The sequence below is a fragment of the Asterias rubens genome, chromosome 17 (assembly GCF_902459465.1).
Source record: "Asterias rubens chromosome 17, eAstRub1.3, whole genome shotgun sequence".
NCBI lineage: Eukaryota > Metazoa > Echinodermata > Asteroidea > Forcipulatida > Asteriidae > Asterias > Asterias rubens.
In genome coordinates this window covers 7,429,899-7,444,166 of record NC_047078.1, presented here as the reverse complement: position 1 = coordinate 7,444,166, position 14,268 = coordinate 7,429,899, and the positions used below count along the sequence as shown (strand labels likewise).

Below are 14,268 nucleotides of genomic sequence, written 5' to 3'. Positions count from 1 at the left end.
TAGGATTAATCTTAGGACTTGGGGGGAGTTAAGTTCCAAATCCATAGACGTTAGGACGCATTGAACCCAAGTTGGAACGGGTTACTCGTCCCGACTCAAGATAGGATTAATCCTAGCATTTCATGAAATCAGCTGCAGCACATGTAAATATTATATAGGTTATGGTGATACATACAGTGTTGGGTTGGCAAAGTCCATTTTTTTTTAGCCCAAAGATACATTTGGAGTGCTTTGAAGTAATGGTTTTTAAAAGAGTATGTTAGTCAGAGTTTAGCGCCCCACATCAGGACATGTTTTTGGAAATAGTGCCCTTATTTGACATGTTGGGCACCTACTGTGCTGGTGTTCACAGTGTAACCAGCGAAAGTAAATATTGTTTATCAGGTTTTTTAACGCTTAATTGTAATCTGCAGTTCAGACTTTTTTTCTTTTTTTTCTCAAGGAATCAACCGTTTTTTATCTCAGTTAGTTCTGTTTGTTTTTTGATATTAGTTGTTGCTTGCTTTCATTAAATTTGTCCATGTACATGTATTTACTGAGTGCCAATTTATCTCTGAGAACTATTTTTCTTTATTAAGATTATTGCCGCTATTCATATATTTGTACATGTATTCAGTTCTAAGTAATACTATACTATTAGCATAGTTGTATATATTGCAAGAATGTAAATATTTCACATCCACTTTTTTGTTTTTAATTAACACAGCTATATGGTATTAATGTTATTTAACTGAAACCAAAGGCTTGGTTTCGCAAGTGTTATGTACTGTAAATGCAACTTCAATTAAACTAGTCATGTTATAGCTTTTTATATAATCAGTTGGGTTATTATCTTGCCAGTATGTTTCGACGAACCTTGAGATTTTGAAAGCTTGTATGATGGCTGGTATTCCTTAGTTTAGTTATAAGGAAACAATGGATGTTGTCTCATGCTCAAGATGTATTGGACTTTTCTTTTTAAAGAGACACTGGACACCTTTGGTAATTGTCAAAACCTAGGGTTCTCACTAGGTGTATCTCAACATATGCATAAAATAACACACCTGTGACAATTTTGACTCAATTGGCGGTCAAAGTTGTGAGATAATATTGGAAGAAAAAACACCCTTGTCGCACAAGTTGTGTGCTTCCAGACGCCTTGAAATGAAACCTTAGCTGAGGTATCTTATTCAATTCAAATATTTTATTGAGAAATTACTTCTTTCTCAAAAACGACGTTTGTTCAGAGAGAGTCATTTCTCACAATGTTTTATTCTATCAACAGCTATTCATTGCTCGTTACCAATTAAGGTTTTATGCTAACAAATATTTTGAGTAATTACCAATAGGGTCCAGTGCCTTTAAGCCATTATTATTTGATTGAAATAAAGAGATTAATGTACACAATTTGTATTCACATTAAGGTCACATTCTAAATAAGATGCAGTCTCAGATTCAATAACTGCTGCATTAAGGCCCGGTCAAACAGGCCTCGATAACGAGAACGAAAACATTAAAAATGCACGCTCTCGATTGGCTGAATGAGTGTGGGCATATTCTGCGTGGAGCAACTCAACCAACAGATTGCGTTCTCTTTGCGTCGTTATCATTATTGTTATCGCTGCAGTGTGACTCGGCCTTAAATTTAGTCTCCACACAATAATGAGACTAATAATCCAAGTATTCAAATATTTATTGACATTTCAAACAATCTGCATTTCTGCAGTTTCATGTTACAGTTTGTGCTCAAGACTGTCTTGTCTTGAGAAGATATAAAGACGACTTTGTCATCTTGGAGAAGACAGAATATTTTAAACCACACATAAATAAAAAATAATAAGTCATGCTTAACCAAAAAAATGTATATCTGCTTGCTTTTCACTACAAATATGAAATGTCAAGTTATAAAAAGTTATAGAAGTTGATATACATAGCATATGTACATGTACATCGATGTACATGAAATGTTCAGGTCAATAACTGTTATTTCAGAACTGCGTATACAACTTTATTCAGTTAAAGTCATGGCAACCTTCCAAACACAAACCTACAATGTAAGGGTTCTGCCCAGGACGTCTGTAATGGTGGAAAAATGTTTCCCTGGAAACCATTGCGAAATTGATCAGTTACACGGTAGATTATATAAATAGACTCAAATCAAAGAAGAAATTGCAAGTGTAATTTAAACATTTGGAAAATGTGTGGTGGTCCGAAACAGAGGAAACTCTTCCAGTGGTGGTTGGGGAATCCAGAGTGCTGGGTGGTTTTTCTGGCAGTGACTATTGTGGGCAGAACCTTGCAATGTTAACTTAAAGCGTATAATGTTCATTCATATTTGCATTTCAGTTTTAGTTATGCAAAGGTTTAACTCCTTGTCAGATTTGTTATAGTAAGTCAGGAGAGACTCTTTTGAAAGATTAAACGAGAAACTTTTATTAAAAAACATATGACAGCTTTGGAGCCAGAAAGGAACAAACTTAGTGTGTGGACCAGATGTACTTAATTTGTGTACATGTACACATTCTGGTACATGTACTAACTTACCAAGAGAGCATTGGTTGTCAGACAGAAAACATTAATGTTTTGTTGACACAAAACATTCTCTGTTCACAACCGACTATGAGTGCGTTTTGGCGATCCCCAACCAAAGCCCTACCGAGTCCACTAGTCGGTTACCGTTTGGTCCGAACAGCATCCCAATTTTTCCAAGCTCTCAAATCTATCTCAAGATGAACGGTCTTTATTTTTAAAAGCAGTTACGTAGGATCAATCTTTGCACTTGATAAAATCGGTCTGCAATGTTTTGACAAGAGGTATTCATTTTGGGGGGTATATTTATTACTAATTTTAACTATAAAATGGCTATAACATGTTGTTATGCATCCCAGTGCTGTATAGGGTTACATTGCTTGATACATTTCTAGTGCTAGGAATGGATGACTCAATTGAAGGGTCTGGGTACCTTTTTGTTACACAAAACACAAATTCCACAGATTTACATTAAACTTACACAGATTGACGATAATGGTGGAAGAAAGCTTTCCTTTAAAAATATCCATAACTGAGGTGCTGTAGTTCATGAGAAATGAGTTAGCGTCTCAGTTTTAGCATGCAAATTGTATTCACCAGTTATGGTATAATTACCCTTTAAACTGTATAATTACCATAACTCGGGTTAATACTAGAATTGCTAAAATAATTTATGTGACTTGTTTTAAAAACTACATCACCTCAGCAAGTAATATGTTACGGAAAGCTTTCTACCATCATTATCTTCAAACTGTGTAAAGTTTAACGGTAATCTGTGGACATTGTATTTTGTGTCCTACAAAGACTACTCAATTCCTTTAAAGCCATTAGACACTTTCGGTATTGTCCAAGGCCCACACTTCGTGTATCACAACTTGCATAAAAAATAACAAACCTGTGAAAAATAGGGTCAATCGGTCATCGGAGTTATGAGAAAATAACGGGAAAACCCACCCTTGTTTTCCGCACGTTTTGCCGTGTCATGACATGTGTTTAAAATAAATCCGTAATTTTCGATATCTAGAATGGATATTGTTTGATAGTTTTCTCAAAAAGTAAAGCATTTCATGGAATAATATTTCAAGAGAAGTCTTTCACCATTACCGTCTGTAAACCCTGTTAGTTGTTTGTTAATCTGTGAACTTTTTTTCTTTCTTATCTGTACCGAAAGTGTCCAATGGCTTTAAAGGGTCTATGTAACTTTTGTAGGACAAAAAACATCATGTCCACAGATGTACACTAAACTTACACAGTTTGAAGATAATGATAGTAGAAGACTTCCCTGAAAATGCTACGTGCTGAGGTGCTGTAGTTTTTGGGAAATGAGTAAAACAATGTCATGAAAATAATTTTCATCTCATGAGACGAAAATTATTTTAATCATTTACAAAGGTATTTTCATGACATTGTTTTACTCATTTCTCAAAAACTACAGCACCTCAGTAAGTAATATTTGAAGGGAAGCTTTCCACTATCATTATCTTCAAACCCTGTAAGTTTAATGTAATTCTAAGGACATTTTGAAAAAGTACCCAAATCCTTTTTAAGAGGCAATGTGTCCCTTACTAAGACATAAAGTGTGTACATGTAGTTTAATACCTGCCAGCCAAGGTACATGTAATAATTTACTGCACAATAAACCTTCAGAAGCTTGAAACAAGAATTCAATTCGGTCTCCACAATAAAGTGAACGTCTCTCTTTTACTGTTTAATTTATATCCACCAAACTGGATAAGGATTGTACACACATAGTAGGATATAAAACTAAGTTTAAGAGAATGAAAATGTTTAACCTAGACAAACGGCCAACAAATGATGCACAATGAATGAACATGGATCACACTATCATGTTGCATACAAGTACGTGCATAAAAACCCCATTTATTTTCTTGTTAAAATTTGTTTAAAGGCAGTGGACACTATTGGTAATTGTCAAAGACTAGCCTTCACAGTTGGGGTATCTCAACATATGCATAAAATAACAAACCTGTGAAACTTTGAGCTCAATCGGTCTTCGAACTTGCGAGATAACAATGAAAGAAAAAAACACCCATGTCACAAGAAGTTGTGTGCTTTCACATGCTTGATTTCGAGACCTCAAATTATAAATCTGAGGTTTTTAAATCAAATTTATGGAAAATTACTTCTTTCTCGAAAACTATGGCACTTCAGAGGGAGCCGTTTCTCACAATGTTTTATACCATCAATCTCTCCCCATTACTTGTCATCAAGAAAGATTTTATGCTAAAAATTATTTTGAGGAATTACCAATAGTGTCCACTGCCTTTAAGTGGTTTCCACAAATTTTACCACCCTAACAGCAATAATCTATATACAATTTAAATACAATAAATATATACATGTACATTAATAATGATCTTGGATTTGTATGTACAGGTACAATTTGAATATGTACAATATTTTTCCTAAGGATTTTTTTGGCCTAAACCTTGCCCTAGAACAATGAAAGTCATTATCAGGGTCAGGTATTGCAGTGAGCCAAGACACTGCAAACATGTGGAATGGTCATGGCTGAGCGGTTAAGAGCACCGAATTCAAACTCTGGTGTTTCTGTTCGGCAGAGTGTGGGTTCGAATCCCCCAGCTGTAACACTCGTGTCCTTAAGGAAGCCACTTAACCATCGCTTCGTCCTTCGGATGGGAAATAAAGCCGTTTGTCCCATTTATTGGGTAACGCATGTAAAAGAACCAAGTGCACTTATCGAAAAGAGAAGGGGTTCGCCCCGGTGTTCCTGGCTGGATTGGATTGGCAGCATATTGCCCCACAGCACCTTGTAAACCATTACATGGTTCTTAGGATTAGGTCTCATAATTCAAACTTCGTCCCACTCACCTTGCAGTAAATACCTAGCTTTGTATCCTTTGGAAAAAGGAGTGTTACCAAATATGGTTGTTATTATTTATGTGCCAAAAGCCCTAGATATTCATTGCCTACAACTGTCCAGTTTAAATGGTGGCTGTTAATGGCTCTAAGGCATCCAGTGTAAGCTGAGGACCAGTACCTCCAAGACCTTTCTGCCTCAGTAATTCTTGTTGAAGTATATATGCTTCTGCCTTGCACAGTGGTTTACGTTTCCCCTTGTATGTCTCCATGTGTACTGTGCGGAAATCATGCTTTCCTGCTTCTTCAACAGGCCTGTTAGCGGGAACAAACGGACGGGTGGGTTGATCTAGTGTCTTCCCCTCAAACTTATTCATTGTCTCTGATTCGGTGGCCATTTTACCTAGAGCTGGTACGTATATGTTAGCTTCATGTAAATCACCGTAGCGTATGCGAGCCTTGACACCCCAGTCTTTGTAGAAGCGCTTGTTTATTGTTTGGTCGTCAAACTTGGCTGGTTGTCTCTGTGTGTTGGTCATTGGACGAGCTTTAGACACAACGTAAGCATCTTTGGACTCAATTGGCTTGTAGGTCATCTAGAAGGGATAAATGAAATAATTTTTAATGTAACAGTAAAACTGATCGCTCACCAATAATACACTAATTTACAAAAATGAGCTAATGTATCAATATACTATGTATTTAAGACTTGAGGCATTGCATAGTGAGGTATCAATATATATTTGGTTTGCGCTAACACCATGTGTGTAATCTATTTGCTAGGTAGAGTTTGATCTTTAGAGAACTGTCTATTTTTATTCTACTACTGCGGAGTAGACTATCAGATTTTTCCAAGAGTCCAAGTGTCCAGTTTTCTGAAACGTCTTTATGAATCAAGTTCAAAGTTGTTAATCACCATTTTCTCTCCTAAGTTTCATAGATCAAACTTCAACAAAATGTGAATGTTTTGTCTTTTAAAGACACTGGACACTATTGGTAATTGTCAAAGACCAGTCTTCTCACTTGGTGTATCTCAACATATGCACAAAATTACAAACCTGTGAATATTTGAACTCAATTGGTCATCGAAGTTGCGAGATAATAATGTAAGAAAAAACACCCTTGTAACACAAAGTTGTGTGCTTTCAGATGCTTTATTTTGATACCTCAAAATCTAATTCTGAGGTCTCAAAATCAAATTTGTGGAAAATTACCCCTTTCTCAGAAACTACGTTACTTCAGAGGGAGTCGTTTCTCACAATGTTTTATACTATCAACCTCTCCCCATTACTCGCTACCAAGTAAGTTTTTATGTTAATAATTATTTTGAGTAATTACCCATAGTGTCAACTGCCTTTAATAAAGGCAAGACCTCACATGTGATTTCCCATTCACTATTGTATTACTCATGAGTCTGTGTAAGCTATCATACCTTATGACGAGCAGAGTATACTCATCAAAACGTTGAGACCAAACCGGCTCTTTTCAGAGCCACAACTCCTTCAAAGTTAACTTTTCATATTTCCTATCATACCTTATTTGTTGTAGTTGTAGTAAACTTGGTTGTGGGTGGTATATACTCCGTTGGATCTTTGGTCATCAGAGCTGGCTTAGGATGCTTCCTCGTGTCATGTCCTGGATATTGGGTTCGTTGTTCAGTCACAAAGTCCAATCTAATCATAATCAATACCAAACTGTCGTGAGTATTTTGTTTACTGCCTTTTACCAACCACTACTACTCTAATCCTACTTTATGTTTAAGTGTTGTGGCCGAGCGGTTAAGCGCACCAAGTCGTTACACTTGTGTCCTTAAGCAAGACACTTAATAACCGTTGCTTCGTCCTTCAGATGGGACTTAAAGCCGTTGGTCCTGTGTGTTGTATAACGCACATAAAAGAAGCCAGTGCACTTATCAAAAAGAGATGGGGTTTGCCCCGGTGTACCTGGTTTGATTTGCAGCACATTGCGACCTGTAAACCATAACATGGTGCCATGTAAAAGGAGTATATCTCATAAATCAAACATAGTCCCACATCCTTTGCGTAAAATACTGTATGTTTAAGCGCTTTGAAACGCCCTTCAGAGTGCTATATAAATACCGATTACTATTATTGTTATCTCTATATGCATACCCAGGTCGAAATTCCAGTTGAACCTAGTTAAACTGGGTTTAACTGGAACTAGTTGAAACCAGTTGATAAACTAGTTAAACACAGTTAAAACCAGTAGGTTTAATATGGAAAATGGACAGAGACCAACTGGTTTATAATTTCAACCTAGTTGAACACAGTTAAACCTAGTCCAAACCAGTTGGTTAATATGGAAAATGGACGAGTTTGATCACTATCCAGTTGAACCAGTTGACCCCAGTTAACTAGGTTCAACTGGAATTTTGACCTGGGTACTTTCTGGTTTAACCCGTTAACAAGTAGGATTTGAATCTTTTTATTGTAGATGAGGTTTGCGGTAACACCTTTGAAAATCTCTTTTGAGTAGTGTCGGAATTACGAAGTGAACAGATGAGTTTTGAGTAGTTATACTATGAAATACTTTCAGACTTCAAAATAAGACATGTTCAATCTGTCAGGACAACAATTTGACAGCAAAATGATTCAATAACTGTAAGGCCCTTTCAATTTAATTTGTGCATACCTTGAGTCCATGCTAAGACGGATAGTAGTTGGGGGCGGAGTCACAGGGTGCTCAGGGAGGGGTTGACTGCGGTACCCTGGGAAGTCCCTCATGTTCTGTGTCTTTCCGTCAAATTTGGAGCGTTTGTCTCGGCCCAACTGTGAGGCAAACTTAATGGTGCGACTCTTTTCTTGTGGTCCCATATCTTTATAGGTGTGTTTATTGGTTGTGATGTGGTCGAAGTCACCTGTATCAAAAACAATGTGATTTAAATTTAGGTAAAGATAAACATAAATAATGTGAGTAGGTATACACATTTAAACCGGGGACAAAAGAAGACAATAGGGTTCGGGAAAGGTCCAGAGTTGGAAAACATGTACAAAACCAACGGGATCCGTTGCAAAAACAAGCTAGAGTATCAACAACAAGGGACAATATGAGGTCCACGGTTACACTAGCTTATACAAGCTTGTGTGAGTAGGATTTGAAACTTTGCATAGTGGGAATATGTAGTAAGGTTTGCGGTAACGCCATGTAATGATAATTTCTTATTGAGATAAATAATGTGCACATGTTCTGGGACCTGTGACTAACCAAGACAAAATGGCCACCAAAGATCTGAGCCCAATTTCATACAGCTGCTAAGCACGAAAATTTGCTTAGCATGAAATTTCTTCCATGACAAAAACCAAATTTCTATTTGTTGTATTATTGCTTGTTACTGGTAATCAGCTATTGATTGCTTATCCTGAAAATCATGTGGAAATTCGGTTGGTAATCCTGTTTTTATCAAGGAAGAAATTTGGGACCGAACAATTGGACTAGTCTAAGCCGAGACTGACATCATGTGGCATCAATGTTTCACTTTAGCCTGACCTTTACAGAATAAAACAAATTATTGTAGTATCCCACCATATGCCAAAAATAACAAATCTGTGAAAATTATTTTGGTGTAATTGGTCATCGAAGTTGCAAGAGAATAATGAAATAAAAACAACCTTGCGTGCTTTCAGATGCATAATAAGAGGCTTCAGTCGAATTCTTTTACTGTTTGAGTGAGAAATTATCTCTTTTTCAAAAACTGTATTACTTCAAAGGAAGCCGTTTCTCACAATGTTTTCTACCATCACCACATCTCCTTTGCTCGCTAACAATTATTTTGAGTAATAACCAATAGTGTCTTTAACTCGTACATACCTTCAATGACTATATTGTCGGGGAGCTTTTTAGCAGCAAGTGTTTGTTCTGCGTGATTGCCAGGGAAGTCTCTCTTTGACACGGACTCCAACTCTCCAAGTTTCTGTCCGGGGTACAAGATAGATCCTAAAAAAATAACAAGTTGAATAACTGACGATGTTTGTTGACAGAAAACAGAGAAAAATTACCTGGTAGAATGGATAGAATGGATTGTGCAAAGTTGAGTTACAACATGTACCAAAATAATTTTAACTATTTATTTGATCATCTGGGCCCAATTTTATAGAACGTACCCAATGTGACATTACCATCCAAATACCTGCCTACAACATGGCGTCTGTGATGCAACCAGGAACGCTTCGAGCAGCGTGCTCATTTGTCAACGCGCTTAGACGTGCATACGGCCTGGTTTTATGTAATGTTAGGAATGGGTGGCCCAAGCATTTTGGTTGGGATTGTAGAAACAAAAAATTACAAACCTGTGAATGAAGGTAGTTCACCGAACGATTTGGCTGGGCGTGGCACCCAGTGCTTAAAGTGCTCCTTGTTTGATGTCCTGCTGTCAAACTTTGCTGATCTAAGACCCTTCCTGTTCTGAGTGCTCGGTCTAAGCATCTTAATTTCAGGGAATGACGTATGACCTTGATAAGTCACATTGTAAGACGTCTTGTTCTCAAAGGGTGCAGTACTTTGCTCCATATTCTCTTCCTGTTTTCAAACACAGTTACAATAAACAATAATTAAAAGAGTGTTAACTCAAACAGCTTTAAAGAGACACTATTTGCATGATCCTTAGGGAAAATCAACTCCAATCCTGAAGTAATCTTTATAACTGTCACAATGAAGAAGGCAAGTCTCGCATCTGATAAGGGAGTGAGCTTCTTTCCTTCACATGTCTAAGCAATGTTTTGGGGACCAAAGTTGTCCCAAAAACACTTTAAGTATGCGAAAGACTTGCTCAAGCTATAATGGTAATACTGTAATAATGGTAATTACCCATACTGTTTCACACAGCCAACAACAAGGGAGAGCTTTGGGGAATCAGTGAATTATCAAGAGTGGACAGTCTGAGACTGCATAGACTGCATATAAGATTATTTTGACACTGGTCTTCTTTTTCATCTTCTTCCTTGATAAGTACACACTCGTACTGTCTTGAGACCAAGGCTAGTCTCAACTCTGCTCTATAGTATAAGGTTAATCGTGAATAGCAAAATATCAAAACAGGGCGCTGTTGAACCCACACAGAGATGTTGGCCATGCGTGTGCATACTGTGCATGACAACTTACACCGCAGTCGTCGAATGCCCTCGTGGTTCTGAATCACACTGAAACTTATGGTCTAAACACAGAGCAGGGACAAGAAGGAGTTCAATTAGTCGTACTTGAAAGGTTCCATGTGTGTTAACGTCGGTCACGCACTGGAAATCTTGACGCCCAGTCCTAAAAAACACAGTTCATAGTCATCGCTGAGACATATAAAGTGTTTGTTTTTTTATGCGGGACCGTCTACAAACCGGCCTTTACCGCGATTGTTTTAAGATCTACAAGATGAGCCTATACTAACCATTTTGATTGGCTCTTGTTTCTTCGCTTGAACTCTCTGTTGATAGTCTGATCGTTGGATTGTATTGAAGTCCATGTCAGGAGGATTGGGGTCTCTTGGTGTTGGAGGTGGAATCATGGGTAGACGACGCTGGTAACCCTCATCAGGTTCCTTGAAGGTTTCTTGATAATGACTCAGCGAACATTTGTTGTTAGGACCAAAGCGATTCCGCTTGTACCTTTTTTTACAGTTCTTGTGATGCTTGTGTCGTCTGTCATTAAAACAAAAAGGTAGTTAGTTTAAGTTACAATCATGTTTTATCTACAGGGTCACTGCGACTCACCAACACATCACCATGAGTTTATAAAGTCCGGAAAACTTTAATGTATTTTTGTTACTTTCTTTAGTTTTTTTTAACAAAAAAATTAACCACACTTGTTCTTTGATAACATATTCTTGTCGGGTGCTGGGTTGCTATTGCGGAAGTCAACATTGTTTTTAAATTTTAAATTAAGAGATTTTTAGGGAAGCACTATTTTTACATGGGGGTGCTATTTATTCCAACCCCCCCCCCCCCACACCCATTTTAAAAGTTTGGGGTTCCGCAGCCCTAATATCTAGTAGCCATAATGTCTCTCTACTTTGTAAATCTTTGTTTTTGTTCTGGGGCGCTGAAAATAAATAAATTATTGTGATCATACACATTTCTTTTTCTTGTGACTTTTTTTCATGTATTTGTTATTTTTGATAGTCCAAAACAAAATCCCGTCATGCGACCATAATAGGCCTATAGTTAATTCATTTTTATTTATTCAATGGTTTATTACAAATCTATTCAATTCACTTCCAGCAGCAGAATTACAGTATAATTTTCCACACGTCGCCACCAATTTATCCGCCTTTAATTAACAAAAAAAAAAAAACACTGTAGACTGTACATGTGTATTACTTCTAGAAACTAGAAGGCTCCCCGTGAGCCTTTTAGTTGCTAGAACTTCTAGCAGAAGTACTTGTATATCGGTGTCAGGACAGTTTGCACCTTTGCCACTTCGTACCATGGACAGTTCGTACCTTTGCAAGGAACGAAGTGACTTTGAACACTTCGGGTACAAAGTGTCTCAGCTGATAGTCACTTCGTATCCTGCCCACGGTACGAAGTGACCAATTTGGTTAAGGAACGAAGTGTCCCGAAGGTACGAAGTGTCCAGGGTACGAAGTGTCGGACATCCTGTATATCATACATATTATTTCCAACAAAAAATAAACACAAAAATGAACTTATAAATTAACATGTTTCAAACATAAAATAAACAACAAATAAAATATATCAAGATGTTTCATCAACAACAATAGTTTCGAACAAAAATCCAAAATGACTATCTTACCCGCAATCACACAGCTCACAGAGACACGTAAAGGCAGGAAATGGTTGATTGAGTATTGCACGGGCTTCAGAACTGCTCGTATCAAGGCGACTGGGTGGGTAGTCCAATGTCATGATGAACACTGTTCCAGATAACTTAATTTACAAATTGGTTATCACACAACTTATTTTATCCTTCTTATAAATATGAAAACGGCCCCAAATTGTTGATAAATGACTCGCGAATTGCGTTACTTTGGTGGATTTCCGTGCACCTGCCAGTGTTGTGACACGCACCTGCTGTTTGGAGCTGTGTGTATACCGTACACAGAGCGGTACGGCCCCGTCGTCCGTAGGCCTTAGTTACCAGTCAACAAAATCGGAACCCACTTAACGTGGCGACCTAGCAACGGGACATTGGGATCAAACTACCGGTAGTCAATGGATGTATGGGGCGGGGGGACAGTGTATACAATGGTTAAGCTTTTGGTGTGTAGTGTCTCCGTACCCTGGACACTTCGTGCTTCTTGGACACTTGTACCTTCAGGATTTCTGCACAAAATTCCAATAGGCCTACACGTTTAGATCAGTTTTATTAGAAGTTTTATTATCAATTTTCTAAAACACTCAGTACAAAAGAAAATTAAAAATCGTTTAAAAGCTATTAAAGCCGGTGAGTATTCAATATCATATTTATACCCAGGTCGAAATTCCAGTTGAACCTAGTTAAACTGGAACTAGTTAAACACAGTTAAAACCAGTTGGTTTAATATGGAAAATGGACAGAAACCAACTGGTTTATAATTTCAACCTAGTTGAACACAGTTAAACCTAGCCCAAACCAGTTGGTTAATATGGAAAATGGACGAGTTTGGTCACTTTCCAGTTGAACCAGTTGACCCCAGTTAAACTAGGTTCAACTGGAATTTTGACCAGGGCAAGGTGCTGACAAAATGGGACACTACAAACAAAAATATTGTTCATGTGGGGATGACCATGATGGGAGTCTCACTTGCTCCGTGGTAGTTTCTAAACACGGTCCCCATATTAAACCTGTAAGCATAAAACTTTACCATTGGAGAGCTCTCCAAACATATTAGTCTTGGTGCAAGACGTTTCTCGTTTCCTTTTCACGCACACCGCGGCCAATTCACCGACAGCGCGCGCGCCGACTCACCTGACAGTGGACTATAAGTCAGGTGAGTCGGTGCGCGCTGTCGGTGAATTGGCCGCGGTGTGCGTGAAAAGGAAACGAGAAACGTCTTGCACAAAGACTACAAACATATATGTAGATATCACAGAAAGTAAAAAAAACCGAAGTTTCCATTGTTATGCAGTAGACCATTACCCCTCTTCTCTCTTAAGAGATCAGCGATTATGCAAGACCAGCGCTTTTTGGATCCATCTTTTTCTTTGTTATTTGGGTTTTTGCAAGCTCCTTGGCTAATTTAAAGGAAAAGTTTCCGTATGGCGCCACCACTTTTTCATTCGAAATAAAATAATATAGTATCTAATTTACCTGATTGATATATCCCTTTTTGTGAAAATTAGTGAAAAATTGGTGGCGCCATACGGAAAGTTATCAAATTTAAATGTGAATAACCCAGTTTTGATTGTATTACCATGGAGGTAGAAATAGTACAATAATACGTTACTAAGCACGTGATTGTGGAGTGGAAATTTCCGTTATGGTCCAATAGACTCGTCGATATGCCACGGTTGGGAGTGCTTGTTTGTGGACCTTTGTGCTGTGTTGTTCTTTGCTTTGCTGTATGTTTTGTGAGTACTAGTTTTTCTTCGATACTTTCAAGGTTTCTTTAGGACTCCTAGATTTTTAACGACTACAATACAACATAAATTCATTCTGCAACATTTACATAGCTATCGACCGTATCGAGTATTTTGAAACCGTATCTCGCAAAAATAAGTCTCGAAGTGTGGAATAAACCACAGGCGCGGCACTCTGCTTGCCATTCTATGGCAAGAGGGAAAACTAATTATATAAATGACACAAATTTGTATAGGACATGGTGCATATTATATATAATTTATATAATTATGCTATATAAATTTATAGTTTATATATAAATATGTATTTCCACAGGTTCCTCATACCTATGTTTAATAAATCATCCTCTCCTTTTATGGACCATTCTTTGTCCTCATCACTTTACTCTCATTG

At 37.6% G+C, this 14,268-nt stretch overlaps 1 protein-coding gene across 1 annotated transcript; it reads right to left on the bottom strand.

Moving 5' to 3' along the window:
• Window positions 1-5,373: 5,373 nt before the first annotated feature.
• Window positions 5,374-12,372, bottom strand: LOC117301476 (stabilizer of axonemal microtubules 1-like). Its single transcript, XM_033785496.1, has 7 exons — window positions 12,109-12,372; window positions 10,745-10,994; window positions 9,657-9,885; window positions 9,178-9,303; window positions 8,002-8,227; window positions 6,884-7,022; window positions 5,374-5,945 (listed from the first exon to the last, which is right to left on the bottom strand). Exons 1-7 carry the CDS (start codon window positions 12,219-12,221, stop codon window positions 5,475-5,477), a joined length of 1,554 nt encoding a protein of 517 aa, XP_033641387.1. The 5' UTR covers window positions 12,222-12,372; the 3' UTR covers window positions 5,374-5,474.
• Between the last annotated feature and the right edge of the window lie 1,896 nt (window positions 12,373-14,268).